The sequence below is a fragment of the Sarcophilus harrisii genome, chromosome 1 (genome assembly GCF_902635505.1).
Source record: "Sarcophilus harrisii chromosome 1, mSarHar1.11, whole genome shotgun sequence".
In the NCBI taxonomy this organism is placed as follows: Eukaryota; Metazoa; Chordata; class Mammalia; order Dasyuromorphia; family Dasyuridae; genus Sarcophilus; species Sarcophilus harrisii.
In genome coordinates, this window is record NC_045426.1 from 557,597,917 (window position 1) to 557,620,211 (window position 22,295).

The 22,295-nt window shown below is 35.9% G+C and overlaps 1 protein-coding gene across 1 annotated transcript in view; it reads left to right on the top strand.

Moving 5' to 3' along the window:
- Positions 1 to 3,630: 3,630 nt before the first annotated feature.
- The window catches only part of F13A1 (coagulation factor XIII A chain), a 192,435-nt gene continuing 173,770 nt past the window's right edge, over positions 3,631 to 22,295 (top strand). The window contains exons 1-2 of the mRNA XM_003760207.4: positions 3,631 to 3,740; positions 7,804 to 7,942. Of these exons, the coding sequence (XP_003760255.1) occupies positions 7,822 to 7,942 (121 nt within the window). The 5' untranslated portion in view covers positions 3,631 to 3,740; positions 7,804 to 7,821. The remainder of the gene's footprint in view (positions 3,741 to 7,803; positions 7,943 to 22,295) is intronic.

The window sequence follows — 22,295 nt, forward strand, 5'->3', positions numbered from 1 at the left end:
AAAAAACTCTATCAAAGCAGTGTGCATTGTCTCTGCAATTAATAACCTTAAAGAGCTTCTGAGTTACATTGAGAGGTTAAGTGAGTTGTCCAGGATTAGGCAGCCAGTATGTGTCTGAGATAGACACATACTTAAATCTAGGCATTTCTAGCTTCAAGATGAGCTACTTCAATCCACTATATAACACTACCTCTTAATTATTAAAGTGCATCAGCTAAATTCTTCATACCTGAGAAAACCAGATCTTTCTCATTTATCCTCTTTGATCACCCCTGCCATGAGGAGAGGCAGCTTAACTTTCCATCTGCTCCTTAGGAAGGTAAATTAAGGACAATTCAGGATAATGGGCAAAAGGAAGCAATAGAAGCAATGATAATACTTCTACCATCTGGAGCTGTCATAAGCATGGATTTCCCTCTCTCCTAAAAGAAGAAGCTTGGGACCTTAACTTTACTCAGATGCAAAGGTTCACTGCTGCTGCTGCTGCTTCTCCCATAAATGACTTCTCTCCATTTCCAATGTCACTGTTAGACCTTATAAAAAATTTCCTGTGGCCTCTGCAGAGTTCTGAATAGACTGAGAGGACCACTTGCTGTCACCAACTGCCTAAATACTGGGGATGAAACATGATTCCAACCATCAGGTATACTCCTGTGTGACCACCAACATCTCTACTTCTATCTTAAGGGCAGAAAAGTTTCCTCCTGGATTCAAAAAACTTAGGGCCACTCTGGAAGAGAAGACAAATTATCTCCCAGAACAGAATGTTTAGTTTTATTGTTGGAAGTTTTGGCAATTCAGTGTTCATGCCAGTTATTGATTTTTCCTCAATCTCCCCTCTGTCCTACCATCCCTGTTACCCTGAATATTAACTTTCAGGGTGCCATTTGATTGGAATGAAGGAACAAAATAATGAAATGGACATAAATATTTCTTATTTCAGATGAGATGTTTTGCATGCAAATCAAGCATTACACAGTAGAAGAGCCATCTTCTTGGAAATATGTTTTTATTTCTTAAGCACACCCAATTGGTCTGAAAGACAGACATTTACTCTGAGGGAAGATAGAGTCTATGCTCAGGAAATTGAAACTCAGAATAAAATAGAAAGGTAAAGGTACCCAGGCTTTCTCCTTGAAGATATTCTCTGTTTACTGAAAGCTTCCTGAGGGCTATTATTAATTTCTGTAGAATTTAGCTCCCTAAACTTTGTTATTAGGCTTTTTTATGTAACATCCCCCCCTAGGTGATAAAGTTTGAAGGGCTATTCTCTTCAGTTTTTAATCCATGAGGAAATACTATAGCCTTGGTAGCCTGACCCCTGTCACTTTTTGCTGGAGAAAAGTACATTTAATCACTTTCTCTACCCATCAGAGGTTAAGCATTCTGAGGATTCCTCCCATTCCCAGTTAGTGAATACTGGAAAATGTTCTCCAGGATCTGGATTCTATTGGGAGCTTTTATTTCCTTATCTGTCATTTGAGGCTAATAGAACTTACCTCACAGGGTTGTTATAAGGAAAACATTTGAAAATTACAAGTACTACACAAATGTGAATTTATTATTATTGCTATGTTTTTAAAAAATATTTTTTGCCGTTCCCCAGTTATTGGAGAGTTTTTTTTTTTCCCTCATGGAGAGTATAAGGTGACATTATTTAGCTGGGGCAGTGTAGGGGTGGGACTGGGCACATGTGAGAGACTGTGGTCTGAAAGGGAGGATAACAGGTTGGCAGCCACTATGACTAAGAACACACCAAAGTGATTGCCTTGGTAGCCACACCTTGGGCATGACTCAACCACCAGGGTCCACTCTGTGTATAAATTGACTGTTCTAGTCCACTCATGGGTCAAGGATTAAAAATTCAATTATGCTAAGAAATGAACAAGAATGTTCATGAAGGCATGCTCTATACAAAATAAATTGGAGTTTTTGTGTGGTCCACCCTGCTGGGGTAAACTACCAAGTATAAGAAAGTAGGACTGGCAATTTGGGGGTTTCAAAGCTAAGAAGCTCTGCAATGATAACCTAGCATCAAGTGTGGAGTATCATTTTTGTGGGGCCTTTTTGGTACTATTGTTATGGTGTTTTCCAGAGAGGACCCAGAGTAACAGCTCAGCATACAAATGGAAGTGAAATGACTGCAGGGCAATCTAATCTGAGAGCTGCAAGCCTCTCTCTTTTCTACTCTATCATCAAATGTGTCCCATTTCCTAGAACCATGGGAAATGCAAGAGCAGTTGTTAACCAGAACACTGAAGATAAGACTTATTGTAGAAGCCTTATTGTATTGTAATTGAATTGGAGAGGGTTTGGCAAATAAAGACTCTAAGACAGGATTCACTACAAGGATAGGCAACCCTGAATGTTCTGAGTGAGGGTAAGCAGTATCTGTACCTGGTATGAGCAGGTTTAAGGCTTAAGCAGGAAAGTAGAAATTTAGAGAAAAGAATTAGAAAAAAAGTTGAAAAGTGGGGAAAGAGAAAAACAGCTAGCTACTTGTGATAAGTCTACAAAGCCACTAACATTATGCTTCTTCCTAAACTAGTCTACATGAGGGCAAGAACTTAGTTTGACTGAATCTTGCAGGCACCGGCAAACTCTCTCTTGAGGGCTCATGTGTGTATGGGTGCATACACATACACACACACCAGTGTTTAGTACAGTGCCTCAAAGAGTAGATACTTAGCAGATATTTGTTGATTATTATATCTCCCTTGGGGAAAAGTATAACAATTTGAAAACTTAAAAACCATGGAATTATAAGAAAATATTCACATATTTTCACATATGTATACAATAGCTGTGTAAATTATTTAACATGTTTTTTTCACATATAAAGTCATGTAATTAGTTTAGGAAAATAAAATTATGACATATAATTAGATTTTCTCTTAAGATCATCATGATTTGAGTATTTGAAATGAAATAAATAGAAAACGTATTGGGGAAATAAATAAGAGACCTTGGGGGAAAGGTTCCTGCTTTTAAAAAATTTTGTTAAAAATGTGTAGGCATGTGTTTTTCCCAACTTTTCTGGAAATCGTGCCTTCATATCACCACTGTCTTTGTTTACGTTAAATCTTATTGATTCCAGATGCTGTAGGAAGGGAAGATTGGGTCATGATTGAATCAGATTGGCTAGTTCAAGAGTATACCTATATGACCCTAATTTTATTTCTCTGCCTGGCCATTTGTGTCCCCATTATTATATGCCACATTTATGTGACTCATTGTCATAACTGGCTACTAGGGTTATCTGCAAGTCTGCATTCCTTCTCTTCTCCTAAGCCATGAAAGTTAATTTCTAAATACTTCAGGGACACTACTGTGAAAAATAGACAACCCAGATAAGCGAGAAGAACATGGGGGTGGGGGGTATTTAACATAGGGAGTCGAGTGAAGAGAAGATTAACTTTTTGCAAAATTGACAGGAGAAGCTTTCTTCTGATATATTTCAGGGATTAAAGAAAGGAAGGGTAGAATCTCTTTGGAATAAGGAAGATAGAAGTGAATGAATGGGAGTGGACTGAAAGTCTGGCTCCAGCTGTTAGGGAGGGAGGAAACCCAACCCTCTCAAAGAGGAGGAGGAAGGGGGAAAAAAGGAAGAGAGGGAAGTCTTTAAATTACTTAAGAGCCCCCAACTTCTGGTATTTCTTTCCTTTCTCTGACATACTCTGTGCAGCTTAAAGAAATCTTCTAGAAGAGAACAAGAGCTCAGGGGAACCTCAAAATTACAGGTAAAAACACACATACACATTAAAGCAAATTCCTCTCATTCCGGAACGCTTGACTCTAACCTGCTTATATCCAGGTATGATCCATCCTCTCTGCCTGGGTTCCTGCTATAGCGGGAGCCTCGACTTCTCCTGGCAGAAGGAATGCACTGCTGCTATTGCTGCTGCTGCTTGCGTGGGAAAGGGGAACTCTTTAAAAAAAACGGCCACTTTCTCTAATTCCGTCCTGTTATCCTTTCATTACCAGCTCTGACCTACGCCACAAAAGGACCACTTTTCAATCAAGTTTTAGGAAGGAATTTCTAAAGCTAGATCATGTCACTTTCTAAAATGTTATCCTGTTGGGGCTGTTTGAGGTTTACTCTGTGCTCTCCAAGGCAGTAGTGCTGGGCGAGGAGGAGGAAGGGCAAAAGGAAGACAGGGAGTGGGGGTGTTGGTGTGTGTGGCTGTTGGAGGTTAACAGCAAAGAGAAGACTTGTCTTCGTGTGCGCTTTTGAGCAACTTCGATAAGATGAACCTGGAATTGGGATGATCCTAGCGCCAGATTGGTTTCTCAGAATCCTTCTTCTGTGTATGTTCAGGCTTTTTTTTAGAAATAAACTCCATCCTGCCCCTAAAGTGAAGTCTCTTTTATCCAGGTCTCATTCAGTTTAAGGCTCTTGGAACTCCTGCAGTTACTTTAATACCTCCGTCACTCTCCAAATTCAGGTTTTGAACGTTTATCTTCAGGTGATGGCTTCTTCTTTCAATTTCTTTCTTTTCTCTTTCGATTTTTTTTTTAAAAGTGCAAAGTGAATCCACAACAAACACAAACCCTTTAACATACCGATCCTCCTTACCATGTCTTCTTCAGATTCAGAGGTTTCCCAATGCTGCAGGAGAAACCCAACTGTGCCCTAGTAAATGCTAGCCTACTCTCCCCATCTATTTTCCAGATAATAGGCTTTCTTTTCTTTTTATTCCCCTTTCTCTTCCTCTTAATACCTTCCTCACTTCTTTTTCTTCCCAATAGTCTATCACTTTCCCTCTCTTCTTCACTCCCTCCCCTCAGCCATGCAGTACTAATTAGCATCTATTTATATATAGATGAGGTTTAACTGTATAATGTGTTTAATATTAGTTTTTTTAAATACCAGAATATACATATACAAAAACAAGTTGTCCCTTTCAGAATGGTCATCTTGAGAACTACACACTTATTCCAATGATGCTAATTGAAACATTTCTGGAATTCTTCCTTAAGTTTTATTTAAATAACACTTCATTCAGTATACCCAATAGTAAGAAATTACAGTAGTTTAATTAGCATGATGGTTTTCATAGGAGGTTTATAAATCATCTCAGAAGATAATTCCTAAGAAAGTAGTATTCCAGAAATGTTTTTGAGCAACAGATTTGGAGTCAGAAGCTCTGTGGTTGGATCTTATTGTCACTTAATTATTGTGTGTCCTTTGGCAAATTAATTTTGAATCTCTATCCTCATCAGCAAATAAGAGATGATGCTCCTCCTCTACGAGAATGGAGTGTAAAAAAGGTGTGCTGGGAGACAGGATGACCCAAGTTTATCTAACATATTAGTTGTATGATCCTAGCCAAGTCATTCGACATCTCAGTATTCTAGTCAACTCACTAAGATTTTAAACTGAAGCACCACTGCAGCTTGATACTACAGGGTCAGACAAAAGTTTTCTGCAACTCCAACTCCACCCCCCCCCCAAAAAAAAAGACCTGTTCACTTTATATCATTTTAGTTGGCAGTCAAATGATCATATGAATTAATATGTATGAAATGCTTTGTAAAATGTTAGATACTATCTAAGTGACAGCTAAGTGGTGCAGTGGGTAGAGAGCACTGGATCTGGAGTTAGAAAGACGAGTTCAAATCTGTCTTCAGATACTTAATAGTTATGAGATCCTGGGTTAGTTACTTACCTCTGTAAAATGCCATGTCATGAATGGCATGGAGTCATGAAGAGCTGGACATCCTGCACACCTTTAGAAGGCAAGCTTGCATCCCTAAACTCTTATTCAGATACAAAAGACCATCATTCCATAAACCTGTGCACTAATTGGTAGAATATTAAATATATACTTAAATTCAAAATGAATAAAATTAAAATTACAAAAAAGAACAATAACAAAAATAAAAACTGAATGCTACATAATTATACTGACTAAGCTTGACTGAAGAAGTCAAGAATCACTTATTAAAGAGTACTGTGTAACTGGCACTGTATTAACCAGAGGAGTTGAAGAAAATTGTTTGCAGAGATTCCATGGGTATAGAATACATATATTATCCAGATTAAATTGTTGTTTGGGTAGTTTTGCTGAATTATTTTTTTCCCTCCTTTTTTATATTTTGCTACAAGGGATGGCTCTCTGGGGAAGCAAGAGGGGAGGAACTTATTTGGAAGTGAAGGTAAATTAGAAAAAATTTTTGAATAAAAATATTAAATCTAAAAGAATAATAGCAGGATAGCATCTGCTTCCAGGACCATTTTTATTTGAACTTCATCAGAAGAGATGGATATGAGATGAGTAACAGCAACAGTCGATACTTAGTGTTTTGTTGAGCCATTTCAGTTGTGTCAAACTCTGATTTTATTTAACATTTTCTTGACAAAGTTACTGAAATAGTTTGCCATTTTCTCCTCCAGATCATTTCACAGATCTGGAAACCGAGGCAAATGGGATTAAGTGACTTGCCCAGGGTCATATAGCTACTAAATATCTGAAGTCAGATTTGAACTCAGGAAGATGAGTTTTCCTGACTCCAGCCTGGCACTCTATCTGCTTCCCCAGCTCACTGAAAATATTTCAAAGATGTTTCCGATAGTAGTCAGGATGGTGGAGAAGATATCAACTTCATCCTTTTATCACAAGGTTTTGATTTTTTTTCTAGGTCTCAATATTTTAAAAACTTTTTCTGCCACATAAGTTAAAGATCATTAGTATTTGTCATGGCAACATATATTAAAAACATAATTCTAAAATTTTAACAGATGAGTGTTATGTGCAAGCAACTGTGGGCTAAAGTTTTGCATTTGGTAACGCTCCAATTTCAGTACAGTTTGCTGTTGTTTTTGAATTTTCAAGGATATTTGAGCTTTCTATTTGTAGCACAGAGATTTGACATTTTATGAAAGGTAATGAGCTTCTGATCTATAATTCTAATGATGAAGTCATGTTGTTAGATATTCTGTAGGTGCTAAATACTTGCAATTTAAAAGGAGGTGCTTCATGATTTCTACAGTATCTTTGCTTCCTCCTCCTGCTCCTCTTCCTCCTTCTCCTCCTCTTCCTCCTTATCATCAAAGGTAAAATATATTTACCACTGAAAGTTTTGCAAAGAACTATATAAATGTTATCTCATTTGATCCTCACAACAACCGTATGAGGTAGGAGGCATTTTTCTCATCGTATAGATGGGGAAACTGAGGAGGAAAGTGGATGACTTGCCCAGGATCATAAAACTATTAAATATCTGAGGTCAGATTTGAATTCAGGTTTTCCCAATTCCATGTCCAGTGATCTATTCTCTGTTCTATCTAATCTGCATTAATGAAAAAGGCTGGAATCCTTAAGACAACTTTTTTGTAATTTCTCTGGTGACAACCGAATCCCAAATTCTTGTGATAATGCAGTCACACATTCCTTTACTGTTCTACCTTGCATGTTTATATAGCCACATCACAAACATGAATGTCTCTACATATATAAATGAACTCTCAAGAGAGGTAATGTCTTTGAGGGATGGAAAAAATATCTCTAATTCATGAAATCTTTAGAATTTTTCATTTCCTCAAATAAACTCCCTTATGGAAATGTCTCTCCCTCTCCCAACCCCGCTTTTCATGTTTTGACAAACACAAAATATCTTCTTGGCCCTTGGGGAGTTGTACTCCATCATTAAATTGATGCTTGTTGCTGTCTCAGTTTTTTATTTATGTGGAACTAAAAATGTGTATCTCAAGTGCCATTGAACACTGATAAATCTCTATTTTTGAACTTTCAAATATAACTCACTTCATGTATTTCTTTTCTGCCTCCTTTTCATTTCAAGGAGCTGACAAATTGGACAATGTCTCAAGGAACTTTTTCCGGCAGGAGGGCTCTGCCACCCAACAATTCCAATGGAGAAGAGAATGAGCTCCCTACGGAAGAGATTAGTGGTCTCTTGCCCAGGGGAGTTCAATTACAAGGTATGGCATAGATGGTAACATAGGCTAAAAGCTGTCTGGCTCTGTATCTCCTCAATGACAAAATACACGTCCTTTGGCTTCGTAAGCCCGGTTGTCATTCTTCTTGTCTAGAACAAGAATGACCAATCCCCCCTTTTTGAAACCAGTCTACCAATGAAAAAGACTGTCTTTTCAAATCATCTTGGTTGTTTTGTTAATCTGGCTTGTACTTCTTCCTTCCTTAGTTTGTTGTGAATTTCAGTGCTAGGAAAGGTGCCAGACCTTGACAGGGATGAAATAGAAGCCCTTTATTTATTTCCAGAGCAAAAACAGCCTGAAAAATAAAAAAAAGGCACTTCAAGTTGTTATCCTCATTCTGGGGAAGGCTCGTTAAGACTGGTCACTCTCAGGGTCATTGGCATGGATGGCTGGATGATTTAACAACTGATCTTTGGGCGATGCTCTGGAAACTTTCCTCTCATTCCTCTGGATGCCACCTCAGTGCATCTTACATTCAGTGGTAGTTCTCACTCTCCCTGGTGGAACATGATCCTTTTTTTCAGTTTTCTTCTTGACTGTGGTTTGTGGTAGTTTTCACCAAGATATGAACATTCATCTTACTCTGGTAGATCAGGATATTTTCCCAGGGGCTTTGTGGTACTTTCACCACAATCAGAAATTCTTAACTGTTTAAAGTCATCAGTTGGTTGCAGCCCTCTTTGCCGGAAAAGGGCAGAGGAAGGAAGAAAGATGAAAGGTGATAGATAATAACAGACAAAAACATATAACACTTTAAATTTTGCAAAATACTTTGCGAGTAGAATTAGTTCTGGACTTGAGATAAGAATATCTTGCATCTAATTCTGGCTTTTCCATTTATTACTTGGCTAAGACACTTAATTTTATTGGACCTCAGTTTCCTCACCCGTAAAATAATTAAGTTCAGCTCTTTGATCACTGAAGACCATTACAGTTTGAGCTTCACAAGATCCTGTAATTAGAGATATTTGTTGTAAAAACACTTAGCATAGTGCCTGGCCTGGCACATAACAAGATCAATGCAATTACTTACTCCTTTCTCCTTTTCTTCCCTTCCCCATTTTACAAATGAGGAAACTGAGGTTAAGGCATGTCAAGCCACTTGTTCATAGTCACAAAACAAATATGGTAGGTCTTTGTGACTTCTAGACATCACTCTATTATTTCAGATATCTCTTAATGCACAGAATAAGTCCCTGAGATGTTGATTGAATCACAAGGAATAGCTTCTCAGTCCCCAAGTTGAGCTTCAAATGTATTTTTAAATAGCACCAGAGATATATAGGTTTTTTGATGGCCCTTGACAACAAATCAGGGATGAAACCAAAAAGACATCTAGTACTCCAAAAATACTTCATTAGTTCTTGTTAGAGTGGCAGAACAAAGGGAGGCTCTTACCTGGTTTTCTGGTGATGACTTAAAGAATATTAAGAAGGCATCCCTAACCCCAAATCTGTCTCCTTCAAAAGTCTGCATGTTTTAAATTCTATCTTTTCTCCCATTTAGGAGGATGATGTGTCTTTTCTCTTACTTACTCATATAGTACTAAGGTAACATTCTTTCACCACTAAGCAACTTGAAGCCTATGATTCTGTCAACAGTTCTTCCCTACTCTCACCCCTCACCCCAAACAACCAGTTAATTCAGGTGACTCAGTTTAAAAACAAAACAAACACAGAAGCCCGGAAAAATAAACCAGTCATAGAATTTCCAGCTGGTTGGGACTTTGGAGATCATCTAGTCCAGATTGAATTTAAAGTCATTTAAATTGATTGTTGTATTTGCTCAAATATAGCACAAATGATTCCCCAAGAGTTACATTCCCCCAAGGGATGAGTGGCCATCATGCTAGCATCATCATGAATTCTAGAAGGGATTTTTATTCAGAGGATAGCTGGATCCAGATGACCTCTGAGGTCTCATCCACTTCTAAAAATCTGTGAAAGTAAATGTCAGAAGTATTAGAGATCTTTAAGAAACCCAGCAGGAAATTCAGAATGACTGGTCCCTGAGAACTGCTGCATGCTAACTTTTGTGAATAAGAAGGATATAAGTAAGCTAATAGACCCCTAAGAGTCAGACTTCTGTTTTATGGTTAAAAATAATTAGCACTGTGGGTTTCCTGATACTAAATATGCCCAATTTTCTCTAAGTTATTTCCTGCTGGCAAGATATGAAGCTCACTCTTTCAGAGCTTAATTCATCATTCCTGTAGTTTTTTAGTATTCAAAAAGAAAAAAAAATATGCCTCCTTAACCACTAGGACTTACTACCAGAGAGTACTATCAGTTCAGTTCAGTGTCTGACTCTCTTTTGTGATCCCATTTAGGGTTTTCTTGGCAAGATTTCAGGGTGGTTTGCCATTTCCTTCTCCAGCTCCTTTAAAGATGGGTAAACTGAGATAAATAGTGTTAAGTGACTTGTTCAGGTTCATACAGCTAGAAAGTGTATGAGATCAAGATTGGAACTCAGGAAGATGAATCTTCCTGACTCCAGGCCAAGTGCTCTATCCATTCTGCCACCTAGCTTCCCATCATCAGTATATTTCACAAATATTTGTAAATCTCCTGCTCTGAATACTACATTATACTTGAAGTAGGATTGATAAAAAAGATAAATCTGATATGGTCCTTACCCTCATGAAACTTACAGTCTAGTAAAAGAGGTAACACATACACAATCATTAAGCACAACACAAATAAAAAAGAATCTGAGTATATTTTTAATGTGCCAGCAATTTAATGTACTTCAAGAAAGGAATGTGAATTGGGCACTTGGAAGAACAAAGATCTAAATAAAAAAAAATACATATTTTCTTATGATACCCATTCCTTCAATCTCATGATTGATACCTAATTTCTTTGCATTTCCTTTAACATGGTACTGCATCTCCTGATTCCAGGAATTTTCACTAGCAGATCCCTGATATTTGGATTTCTCTCCTCCTTTATCTCTCCCTTTTCTTCAAACTTGTCAAGCATTCTTCAAGTTTCAGATACAGTCTACTCTCTGCAAGAAATATATTCAAATATATTAAATGGGGTATTTATAAAGCATTTAGTGCCTGCCATATAGTAGGCACTACATAAATGCTTGTTTCCTCCCCCAGTAAGTGTTTAATTAACATTTGTTAACTTGACTTACAATAGCACTCATCTTTCAGGATTGTTGTGATTTTTAAATGAGATATTTATAAAGCTCTTAGTACAGTGCTCAGCAAAAATGGCACTAGATAAATGCTTGTTCCTTTCTCTCTAGTAAGTTTTTAATTAACACTTGTTGACTTGACTACATCTTCTGACTTCAGAATCAATATATTTTTGCTCAACCACACTTCAAGTTGACCAGCTGAGAGTCAGGGCCAAGATTCTCACAAGTCCTCCCGATTCCAACTATTGCTTGCCAATTTAGAACTCTACCTTTAGAACATGCAAGTTAAATTGCATGACTAAATACATCAGGCCCATAAGTCATGATTTCAGAAAGTATATAGTTATGAATTATTCTGATTAAAAAATAATGCTATATGATGTCCTATCAGCTCAAAAAGGCAATTCACCACACACCTTCCACCTTTCCAGTCTGATCAGAGTTCAAAGAAGAATTTTAAAAATTCATCACAAATTGGGCAATTTTACATGTCAAACACTAATATTTAGCTGACTACAATAAATTCAGTCAGGGAACTTGTACTTTGGATAAGCCATTGGCATTCACAGAAACTACTTTTAACTATAAACTAAATGGTGTAAAAAAAAAAACAAAACATTTCAGGCCCTTGTGATTTATTGTTTTATTAGCAGCAAAAGATTGTTTTGTGTGGTACTATTTAGCTTATGACCTTAGTATTGTGAATACATGCAGAAAAGTAGATCTATTTGTAGAAAGAAAATGCAATCCCATCAATTAATTTGAAATAGACATAAAATCTAGCTAAGTCAGGACCCTTTCCTAGGATGGAATGATTACATTATCCAGATTATTTGCAATTCTCTCAATTCTCAATCATATAAACACTAGTTCCACCAAAGGTCAAAGTCAACATTGGACGGACCATTGTGGTGATCTTGGATCTACAAAGGTTATATCTGGCAATTTCCACCAAGCCGGGATTCAAATACTAGACTGTGGCAGTATACTCTATATCTTTTTCTAAAATTTAAAAAAAAAATCTCTAAGTTTTTGGGAAATGATCACCAAGTTGGCCACAAGATGATAGGGTTTTTTTTTTTTTTTGGGGGGGGAGGTGATAAGCCCCATAGGAAATCAATTCTTTCTTTATTGAGGACCTATTATACATCTTTTACATTGCTGTTTGATCACTGTGATGCTGGATGAAGCAGATGGAGAATTTGGGTTCGAATTCTGGCTTTTCCATATGCTATCTGTGCTATCTACAAATCATTGATCTTCTCTAGACTTGTAATGTATAACATGAAATGCTTAGGATAGATGACCTCTATGATTCCTTATAGCTCTAAATTTATGAATATCAGAAGCTTACAATCTAGAAATTAAGTATAAAGAATATATGAAGAAGAAAGCATTGACAAATAGAAGTGTATATGGAATGGATTTACATGTATATAGTATATATATGTGCATACATATTTATATATATATTTGTGTCTAATAATAGCCAACTCTATGGAAGGAAGAAAAAAGGGAAAAAAGAAAATTATACAATAGATTATAGATTGAAAATGAGTAACAAGTTGTTATTAATAACAACATAATAAATTTGCAGTTTCATGTACATCTTTTTTTCTATTTTACTTTTTATGGAAATTCTTATTTTAAAAATTATGATCAACTCTAAAGCAAAATGAGGATAACTAGAAACATTTTCTTCTTCATAATGCTTAGCTCATAATGCTTTAGAATATGAAAAAAAATTTAAAAACATGTACAAAATACTGAATATTTACCATATCTTTGGTTCTGCTTGTATATTGGTCTCCATGGACACCTTTGAGGACAATGATACTTAATGAGTGGAACCATAACGTTCATTTTCCCCATTGATATCTATGTCAACTCCTTTGCTTTTTTTCCCTATGTTTTAGATTAAATACATGAAAGAGCATTGTGGCAATTGGCTTCCGTAGCTGACTCTTCCCTTTTCTCCCTCTATCCATCACAACTATTTGTCTTTTTCTTAAATTCCATTCTATTTTATAGCTGCTGTTATGCTACTTCAAGAAATCACTAGACTACTGGGACTTTTCAAACTTTTCAAGTCCCTGAATCCTTATCACATATTTGTGTATTTGTGTGTGTGTGTGTGTGTTGTGTATGTGTTGTTGGTGGGTGGGTATTTACTTCTTATTTCCTTCCCCCTGTCTTTGAATAATACCATAACTTCCTTCCTGAGTTGTTAAATTCTCCTAGAAAGGTTTGTTTACTATACTAATAGAGGGTGTCCCAAAAATCTTAGTGCAGTTTTAAGGTACTAAATTTTCCAACTACACTATAATCTTTGGAACACTCTATATTTGTGAATATTAGCCCAATGTTTGTGAAATATTGTGTTAATATTAATAATATGGAATGAAGCATGAAAAAACCATTTGATGTCACATCATATTTTTCTAATCCTTTGCACAAAGTTAAAATTACATTTTTTCAAAAGCATAGCCGCAAGAAAAGTCCTTAAATCATTTCTAAATAATTAAGAACTGGAAATCCTAGTAATCTCTTCTCTTTAAGGCTTTTGGTTTTGGTTTGGTATATTCAAAATAATTAATTTCCTATAATATTTTAATTATATTTTTTGCTGGAAAATGTCACAAGAGTCAAATTGGTAGAATGAATAAAAAGCTAGTTTTAGGAGCTTAGAGGACCTGAGCTCAAAATCTGGCTCTGATAAATACTGCCTCTTCTCCCTAATTCTGTAATTAAAAATACCCTCTACACTATCATTAATTCTCCTTCATTCTCATCTTGGAGGTGCCCATTCTTGTCAATGGCAACTCCTCAAAATGTTCCTTTGATCCAATTCTTCCTCTATGTTTAATCTCTATCAATTAACTCTTTCCCCAAACATTTGCAGATCTTCATTTTTGTAATTTTTTTCTTCCTTTTACAGCAAAAACAAAATTCCTAAAGCAAACAAAATACAACTGGCTAAATTCATTGCTTTTATTTCCTTATTGCCTATTCACTTTTCAATTCCTCACAACATGAATTCTGACCCCACCTTTCAATAGACTTTTATAAATTTATCAATGATTTAATTGTTAACTCTGGTAGCTTTTTATTAAGGCTTATATAGTCTTGTTAACCTTCCTTGAGTGTTTATTATTATCTTTTATCCTGAATTATCTCTCCTACTTATATTTTAATCCTCCTCCTCCTTTTCCTCCTCCCTCTCCTCTTTCTCCCCCTCTTCCTCCTCCTCTTCTTCTCCCCTTCTTCCCCCTCCTCCTTTTTTTCTCTTTCTCCTCCTCCTCTTCCTCCTTCCTTTTTCCTTTCTCCTCCTCCTCTTCCTCCTCCTTCTTCTCTTTGTTCTCCTCCTCCTCTTCCTTCTTCTCCTTTTCCTTCTCTTCCTCCCTGTTCCTCTTCTTCCTCCTCATTCTCCTTTCTGTCTCTTCCTCCTTCTCCTTGTCCTTCTTCTTCTCCTCCTTCTTTTCCTTTTTCTCCTCCTTTGCCTCCTCCACCTCTTCCTCATCTTCCTCCTTTTTCTCCTTCTCCTCCTTTTCTTTCTTTCTTCTTCTTCTTTTTCCTCCTCTTCCTCCTCTTCCTCCTCCTCTTTCTCCTCCTCCTCTTCCTCCTCCTCCTCCTCCTCCTCCTCTTCCTCCTCTTCCTCCTCCTCCTCCTCTTCCTCCTCTTTCTTCTCCTCCTCCTCCTTCTCCTCCTCCTCCTTCTCCTCTTTCTCCACTTCCCCTTTCTCTTTTTCTTCCTTTTCTTTACTTCTTTTTACTTTACTTTTACTTTACTTTACTTTACTTTTTTACTTTACTTTTTACTTCTTTTTACTTCCTTTCTTTTTTCTCTGATTATGTCTCTTTGCCTCTTTCTTTCTCTCTTGTCTCCTCCCTTTCTTACATTGTCTTCTTGATATCTTTTGATAAATCATCATATTTCTTACCCCCCTAGGTGTCTCAGTGGTCTGTTCAGTTCCCTCTTCTCTACTCTCTACAATTTCTCTCTTTTGCATTAAATTCCATAGGTGAATTATCATTTCCATGTTGCTTGCTGCTGTAACCTGTTTAATTCTTCCAGATTTTTTGTACTTTTTCTATATCCTTCCTTGTTATTAAGCTGTCATTTCTTGAAGGTTTCACTATGTCTTCTTGAAGCAATCCCTCTAACCTCTTCTGATTTCCCAACTTTAGGGAACTATGGTGTTGGAAATCAGACAAACAAGATAAGTTAGAATTGTGTGCAAAGTGAAAGAAAAGAATAGCTTCATGAAGGCATAAGCAGCTATTTTATTAGTTAAGTTCATGAACTTCAGTGTATGGATTTTAGGATAAAATTTTGGTTTTTTGAAGGTTTATTTTTTCCTTTACTTATTCTTATCTGTGTTTCAGAAGCCCTTCCCCCTGAATAACCTAGTTCTGGAAAGATAATTTATTATGAAGCAACAAATATCCAGGAAAATAAATCTTCATTTAAAAAAATTCATATGGTATGTTCCAAAGTGAAGTAAAAATTATTTAATGTAAATCTACTGCTTTTGATTATCCATGTCAGTAATCTTCTCCCTTAAATAGATTAATGAACAGTTTAGAAGACTTATGTTTTCAGTAATTTGTATATGTGACTGATATGGTAGAATAAATTTTACAGAGCATTTTATATACATTATCTCTTTTGTGCTTTATGACAACTGATGTGGAACAGATACCATTTAATCTCCATTTTGCAGAGAAGGAAAATCGTACTCAAAGACGTTGTGACTTGTCAAAAGTGGCACAGTTAGTAAGGGCTTGAGGTGGGATTTGCACACAGGTCTTTCTGATTCTAAAGACAACATCTTAGTCACAATGCCCCAAAAAGCATTGTGACTAATAGGAGAAATCATATACTTCTGAGAATGGAATGATAAACTTGCAAACATCAGTCTAGAGAATTAAACAAGTTCAGACCACAACATAATGGAAGGAAAGTGCTCTTTAGGGGATATGTGCTATGATGAGGCAGGGTAAAAATAAAACTAGGAAGCAGGTTGCAATATTTGTCTCCTATAGTACTGTAACCAGGTTAACTCATTAAGCACCATGTTTGTTTATTTAAAAGCCTTTCTGAAAGCCAATAGAATAGTCTAACTGGAACCATATTTTTCCTCAGGACTACAACTGTGCTTGTACTATGATTAATGTTCATAGTGGAATTGAATTTTAATCTTTTGTCAGTAAGATTGACATTAGAATGAATTACAGATCCACAAAATACCTTTCTCATGAGACCTTGCTTTTGCCAACAGCCAGAGCTTTGCTTACAGTTGGGAAATTCCAGTTCCAATAGAGGTAAGATCCTCTTAGAGGTTTTTAGCACAGATGGCTAAAGTTTTGTTTGGGTAGGAAGATAGCAGCAGAGAAGCATAAGTAAGAAAGATACCAGAGGATTGGAGAGATTTATAATTCAAAAGCAAAGTGAGAAGTGTGACCCAAATCAAAATAGTAATCATGATATGAAAAGATAATTCAAATTTCAGTCACTGTGAATGAATTTTGATAAAGACACAAGGATTCATGAAGAGGAGTGCTCTAGAGCTGAGCCAAGAAAATTAAAAATCAGACTAAATAAATGGTTTTGGGGCAAATCCTCATTCTTCTTTGACTCTTGTCAATTCAATTAAGTAATATTAGGATAATGTAGACAAAAGAGTCCTTAGGGATCATCTTCTTCAATCCTCTCAATTTGCAGATGAGGAAACTGAGGCCCAGAAAAAATTAAGACACTTGCCCCAGATTATACAGAGGGATACATGGCAGAGTTTAAATTTGAAACCCAATCCCTTGACTCCAATACAGCCAATTTAATCCAAGGGATTATATTATAGACTCCTATAAAGACATATAAGAAGGTTCCAGGTATCTCATAAACTTCCCCATGTCTTACTGGATGTCTCTAGAATGGCATAGCTCCAAGTGTCCACTTTAGTGGTTTAGCTGCTATGCTTCCACACCTATGCAGCCACATTATTGAGAAGCCCCCCAGGTGGGGTTAGTTTATACTTACTTTATTGCCTCTCTCACAGATTGTATACAGAATAGTACCCTTGGTCTTAGATCCATCTAGGAGTTCTGAGAGGGCACAGAGCAAAGCTGGTCTCCCCTCCACAAGGTCATATTGTGGCACCTAATTGATGAGACCAAAGCAAAGAATCAAATTTACATATTCTCACATTAGTATTGTGTCATATTACTTAACTTTGGATAAAAATAAAAAAAACAACAATCTAGAGTCTCATTTGTTTCTACTTCAATTGAGTTCCAACCATAAAAGGTAAAAAAGATAAAAACTGCACCAAGAAGCAATTTTTAAAAATATATTTTTAAAAAAATAAACAATATTTCTCAGTCTCTCTTGCTCTCTCTCTCTCTCTCTCTCGCTCTCTCTCCTCTCTCTCTCACACACACACTCCTCTCTTTCTCTGTGTCTCTCTTCTCTCTCATCATTCTCTCCATCTCTCTCTTTCACTTCCTTCTCCTCTCCCTCCTCTCCAACTTTTTCCTCTCCTCCCTAGAAATGTAGCATTCTTATAAATATACTAAATACCTGTGTCTCTTAGGAGATCTTGGTTGTCATCAAGATGGCTAATATACCCATGCTATTTTAAAATAACTTCCTTTATTAAGGAATTGCTTTCCTTATTAGAGCTGAGATTAGAAATTATTAGAAATTATAGCACTTTGTAGAATAATCTATCTGCCTTGAATTGATGTGTGTGTGTGTGTGTGTGTGTGTGTGTGTGTGTGTGTGTGTGAAAGGTGGAATGGCATAAAAAGTGGTGAGGGGCAGGTATTTCCCAATAGATGTATATCTGCTGGGGAGATGGGAGTACCCGGCTGCTGCATAGGGCTCAGAAATCTACATAGTTGACTCCTTAATAAGCTTTTCCAAAATAGTGAGGCTATGTGCAGCCTGTGGTAATACGTCTTTCTCTGCCAGGGTTTGTTTACCTGCCAATGGCTGAAAGCTTGTACTATCCTTTAACAAGATTGACTGGAGGGAATCACAGAGTTGAGAGGGACCTCAGAGGCATAGCTAGTGCAACCCTTACCTGACTGAAAATTCTCAGAAATGGTCATCCGGGTCTTTAGACTGTATTTCTTAAGGATATATGTTCTACCTTTGGAGACCTCTAATTGAAAAACAACATGGAATAGATAGAAATGACTGGTGTCAGGGAGACATGACCTCAAATCCTGCTTCTGACACATATTAGCAAATCACTTAACTACCATAGATGAATCTCTAGACAGACAAGTTGCTGTTTTTCATTTAGAGTGGAATTAATACACCCCTGGATTACTATACTAATGGAATTATCGGTTTAGACTCTTAAAATATGATAAATTTTTTTCCTTCCATTAAACATCTATTTGCAATTTCTATCTAATGTTCCATTTCTAACCCCTTGAAACAAGTTTAGCTTCTCTTCCATATGTCAGTCCTTCAAGATAAATGTAAGGCAACAAATACAAAGTCCTATATAAGGGCTCAAAACCTCATCTTTATGGGTATGATAGAGAGGAGGCCTGACTGAATTGACAGCAATTTTTCTGGGGAAAAAAATCCCTGTAGTTTAATGGACTACAAGCTCAAAATGGGTCAACGGAGCAATAAAGCTAATGTGATGGTGAGTCACATTGTAGAACATGAATGGTCTCACCAGCTTCCATGGATTCAATTATCATTGCCAAGATGATGATTCTCAAATTTGTTTATCTGGTGGTAACATCTTTGCTCACCTCCAGTACTTTTCTCAAATTGATTATTGGGCTTTTCAATCCAAATTTTTCAAAGACATTTTAATACTCAACATGTCTAAAACTCAATCATCTCAATTTTTTTCTTTTTCACTTCCTAACTTCCCTATTACTATTGAGAAGTATTACTGTGAAGGATACTGCCATCTAGGTTCAGAATGTAGGTATCATCTTTGACTTCTCACTTTCTTGCCACCTAGATATTATCTGTGGCCAAAATCTGTCTATTATTACTATATATAACATTCCTCACATACACTGCCTCCCTTTTCTCCTCTGAAACTGCCCCCAGCCTCTTACAGGACCTTATTACCTGACACATAGGCAGTTGAAATAGCCTGATTAATCTCCCTGCTAGTTTCTCCTAACTTCAGTCTATCCTCATCTCAGCTACCAAAGTGATCTTCCTAAAGTATAGGTCTGATCACATCATATACCACCATTACTCAATCACTACTACCATTATCGGAACCATTACCACCAATCACTCTACCACTCAATAAACTTCAGTCACTCACTATTGCCACCAGAATCAAGTGTAAGTTTGTCTTTCAAAACTCTTCACAAACTGCATCCCCCCAATATTTTCAGTTTTTTTTACACCTTATACCGCCTCTTATACCCTGAAATCCAGCAACACTACCCTTATGCTGATTTTCAAAAAAGACACTCAATCTCCCAACTCTGGGAATTTTCATTTATTATCTTTCAATGAATAGAATGTTCTTTTCCAAGTCTCAGCTAAAATGCCACCTTTTACAGGAAGCCTTTCTTAAGTATTCTTAAGTCTAGTGCCTTCTTTAATTATTTGTAATTTATTCTGTATATAACTCATCTGTACATAATTGTTTGCATGTTTCTCCTATTAAATTATAAGCTTCTTGAGATTAGGGGATGCTTTTTGTCTTTTCTTTTTTATCATTAGCATTTAACACATTAGTTGGCTGACAGTATACACTTAATAAATGTTTATTGACTGACTCTGCTATCAGTTTTAATTATCCAATCTACCCCAAACAAAAATTCTGTTCCTTATTGGATGTCCCCCTTTCCTTCAAGATAGCTACAATGTCTTTTTTATATCTATGTTTAGCATTCCTGATAATGTTACCAATCCTTGCTTCTAACTTCTGCACATTTCTTTTAGAAATCTAATTGAATTCCCTATGCATCCACATTGTTTTCTTCAGACATAAATACTATTTTTCTCTTCACTGGAATTTTTTTTCCTATGTGTCTTCTGACTTTCCTCCTTGAACATCTCTTATCTCTCCTAGACTGACTTTTCCTATGGAATCTTAATCTGTGGGATACTAACTAATCTTGCTTTGAATTGAATTCTTTGAAATCTGCTTTCCCAAAATCTAGTGTTTATGTAAAACCATATCCAGATGTCTTCCCCTTTTTAAAGTCACAAACTCTAAGAACAACTGGTCACTGTATACCTTCGCCACCTAGGGTTATCATCATTTCTATCACAGCAATCAATTTATCCTTGATAATGAAAATCAGAACATACTTTCATTTTATTGTCTTATTTATCTTTTGAAATATAATTTCTAAGAGCAATGTAAATCAAAATTTGTTGAGTGCTGTACATTTTTCTTTTTGGAGTGAGAGAACTGAAGTGAATTCTAGGAATTGTTTTGATAATTGAAGTTCCCCATCACTACCTTATATTGTTTCTCACCCCACCTAACTCTGCTTTCCATTTCCAATGCAAGGACTGGTTTATTTTGTTGTTACATACTCAGCTCCTGGAAAATAGTAGGCAATTAATAAATATTTATTGATTTATTGCTATTATTTATTATGTCTCTTTCCAAGCTCATGGTGTTTCCCCAAATTCTCATCTATTTAATCTCTGTAGCCAAGTGTATGTAGCATACACAAATAGCTTCTTTCAAGATAGAGCGTCTTATGTAAAAATAAATCCAGTTCATAAACATGCTTATTAAGTCATACTTCAGATATTAGAAGGTATTTAATCCTTAACCTTTATATTTTTCTATCTTATACATAGTATTTTTCTGCCTAATAAGAATCACTAGCTGTAGAAACTTACTTTTAATTAGTTAGGAAAATGAATATCCACAGACATATTCTCCTTGGCGTAGTTATCTTAGACCAATGGTTCTCAAACTTTTGTTCTCAATATCTTTATCCTATTAAAAATAATTGAGGATCTGTCCAAAGAGTTTTTGTTTATGTAGATTATAGTTATAGATATTGATCATATTAAAAATAAAAACTAATTATGAATTTTTAGACTCTCTGAAAGGATTTCAGAGATTCTCAGGCTGCTCTGGACCATACTTTGAGAACCACTGTCTTAGACACTTCATAACTAATGCTAAAGTCTAGACACTGTTATGCTTTGTCATTCATTTTTGAAGATAACCAGTGACATCATAGAATGATGTCATGACTCATGGAAGAATTGGATTTAAACGAGGTAGAGTTGCACATAGTTGTCAACCTCCTTTCCTTCCTCCTGAGTCATCTAAGTCCATTGGCAAGACAGAAGTCAAGATGCTTGGTGATAGCCCAAGATGTAATGGATGGCATTTTTAATGTCTGACCAAGCTGCAAACATTGCTTTAGCCACTTTCATAGCCACTAGAACAAATTGTTCTCATCCACCCATTCAGCCAGGGGAATTCTTCACATGCTTGAGGTAGAACTGTCCATACTAACTCACAGGTTTGAGGCCTGTTAGCTACCCTCAATTTGGTTTAGCCTACCTGCCAAGATGGTTTTACTGAAGTGTGGTCACTGTGCATGCTACAGTTGCTTGTAGTCACAGGTGAGAGTTGGGTGACCAGTGGTATGTAAAAAGTGGAAAGCAGCCCTCATACCAAAGGTACTAGTCCTCCCAGGGTTTCCTTTAAAGAATGTGAAATCTATTCTTACACTCATCACAGGCTTCCTTCAAAGGAGCTCTTTCCCACATTTTAATGAATATGTTCAATATCATAAGAAAAAACTCTGAAAGTTTTCAACATAAAATTGTAATATTTTTTAAATTCAAAAGAAAAAAAATCAGAATATTATATAAAGTAAATATCTTTTCTGTGAGTATTTGGGGATATTTAAAAAATAAAATTGTTAATATAAGTATATAATATTTGTGTACATAATAATATAAATTATATATTTATATAATAATATATAAATATTATATTTATAAAATAAAATATAATATAATATTATATAAATATAAATTTATATAATACAATAATATAAAATGTAATAATATAAATTATAATATAATTTAATAATAATATAATGATATAAAATATTATAATAATATAAATAATATATATAACATAATAATATAAAATTTGTTATATAATAATAATATTATAATTGTTAGGGAGTTGAGGTATATG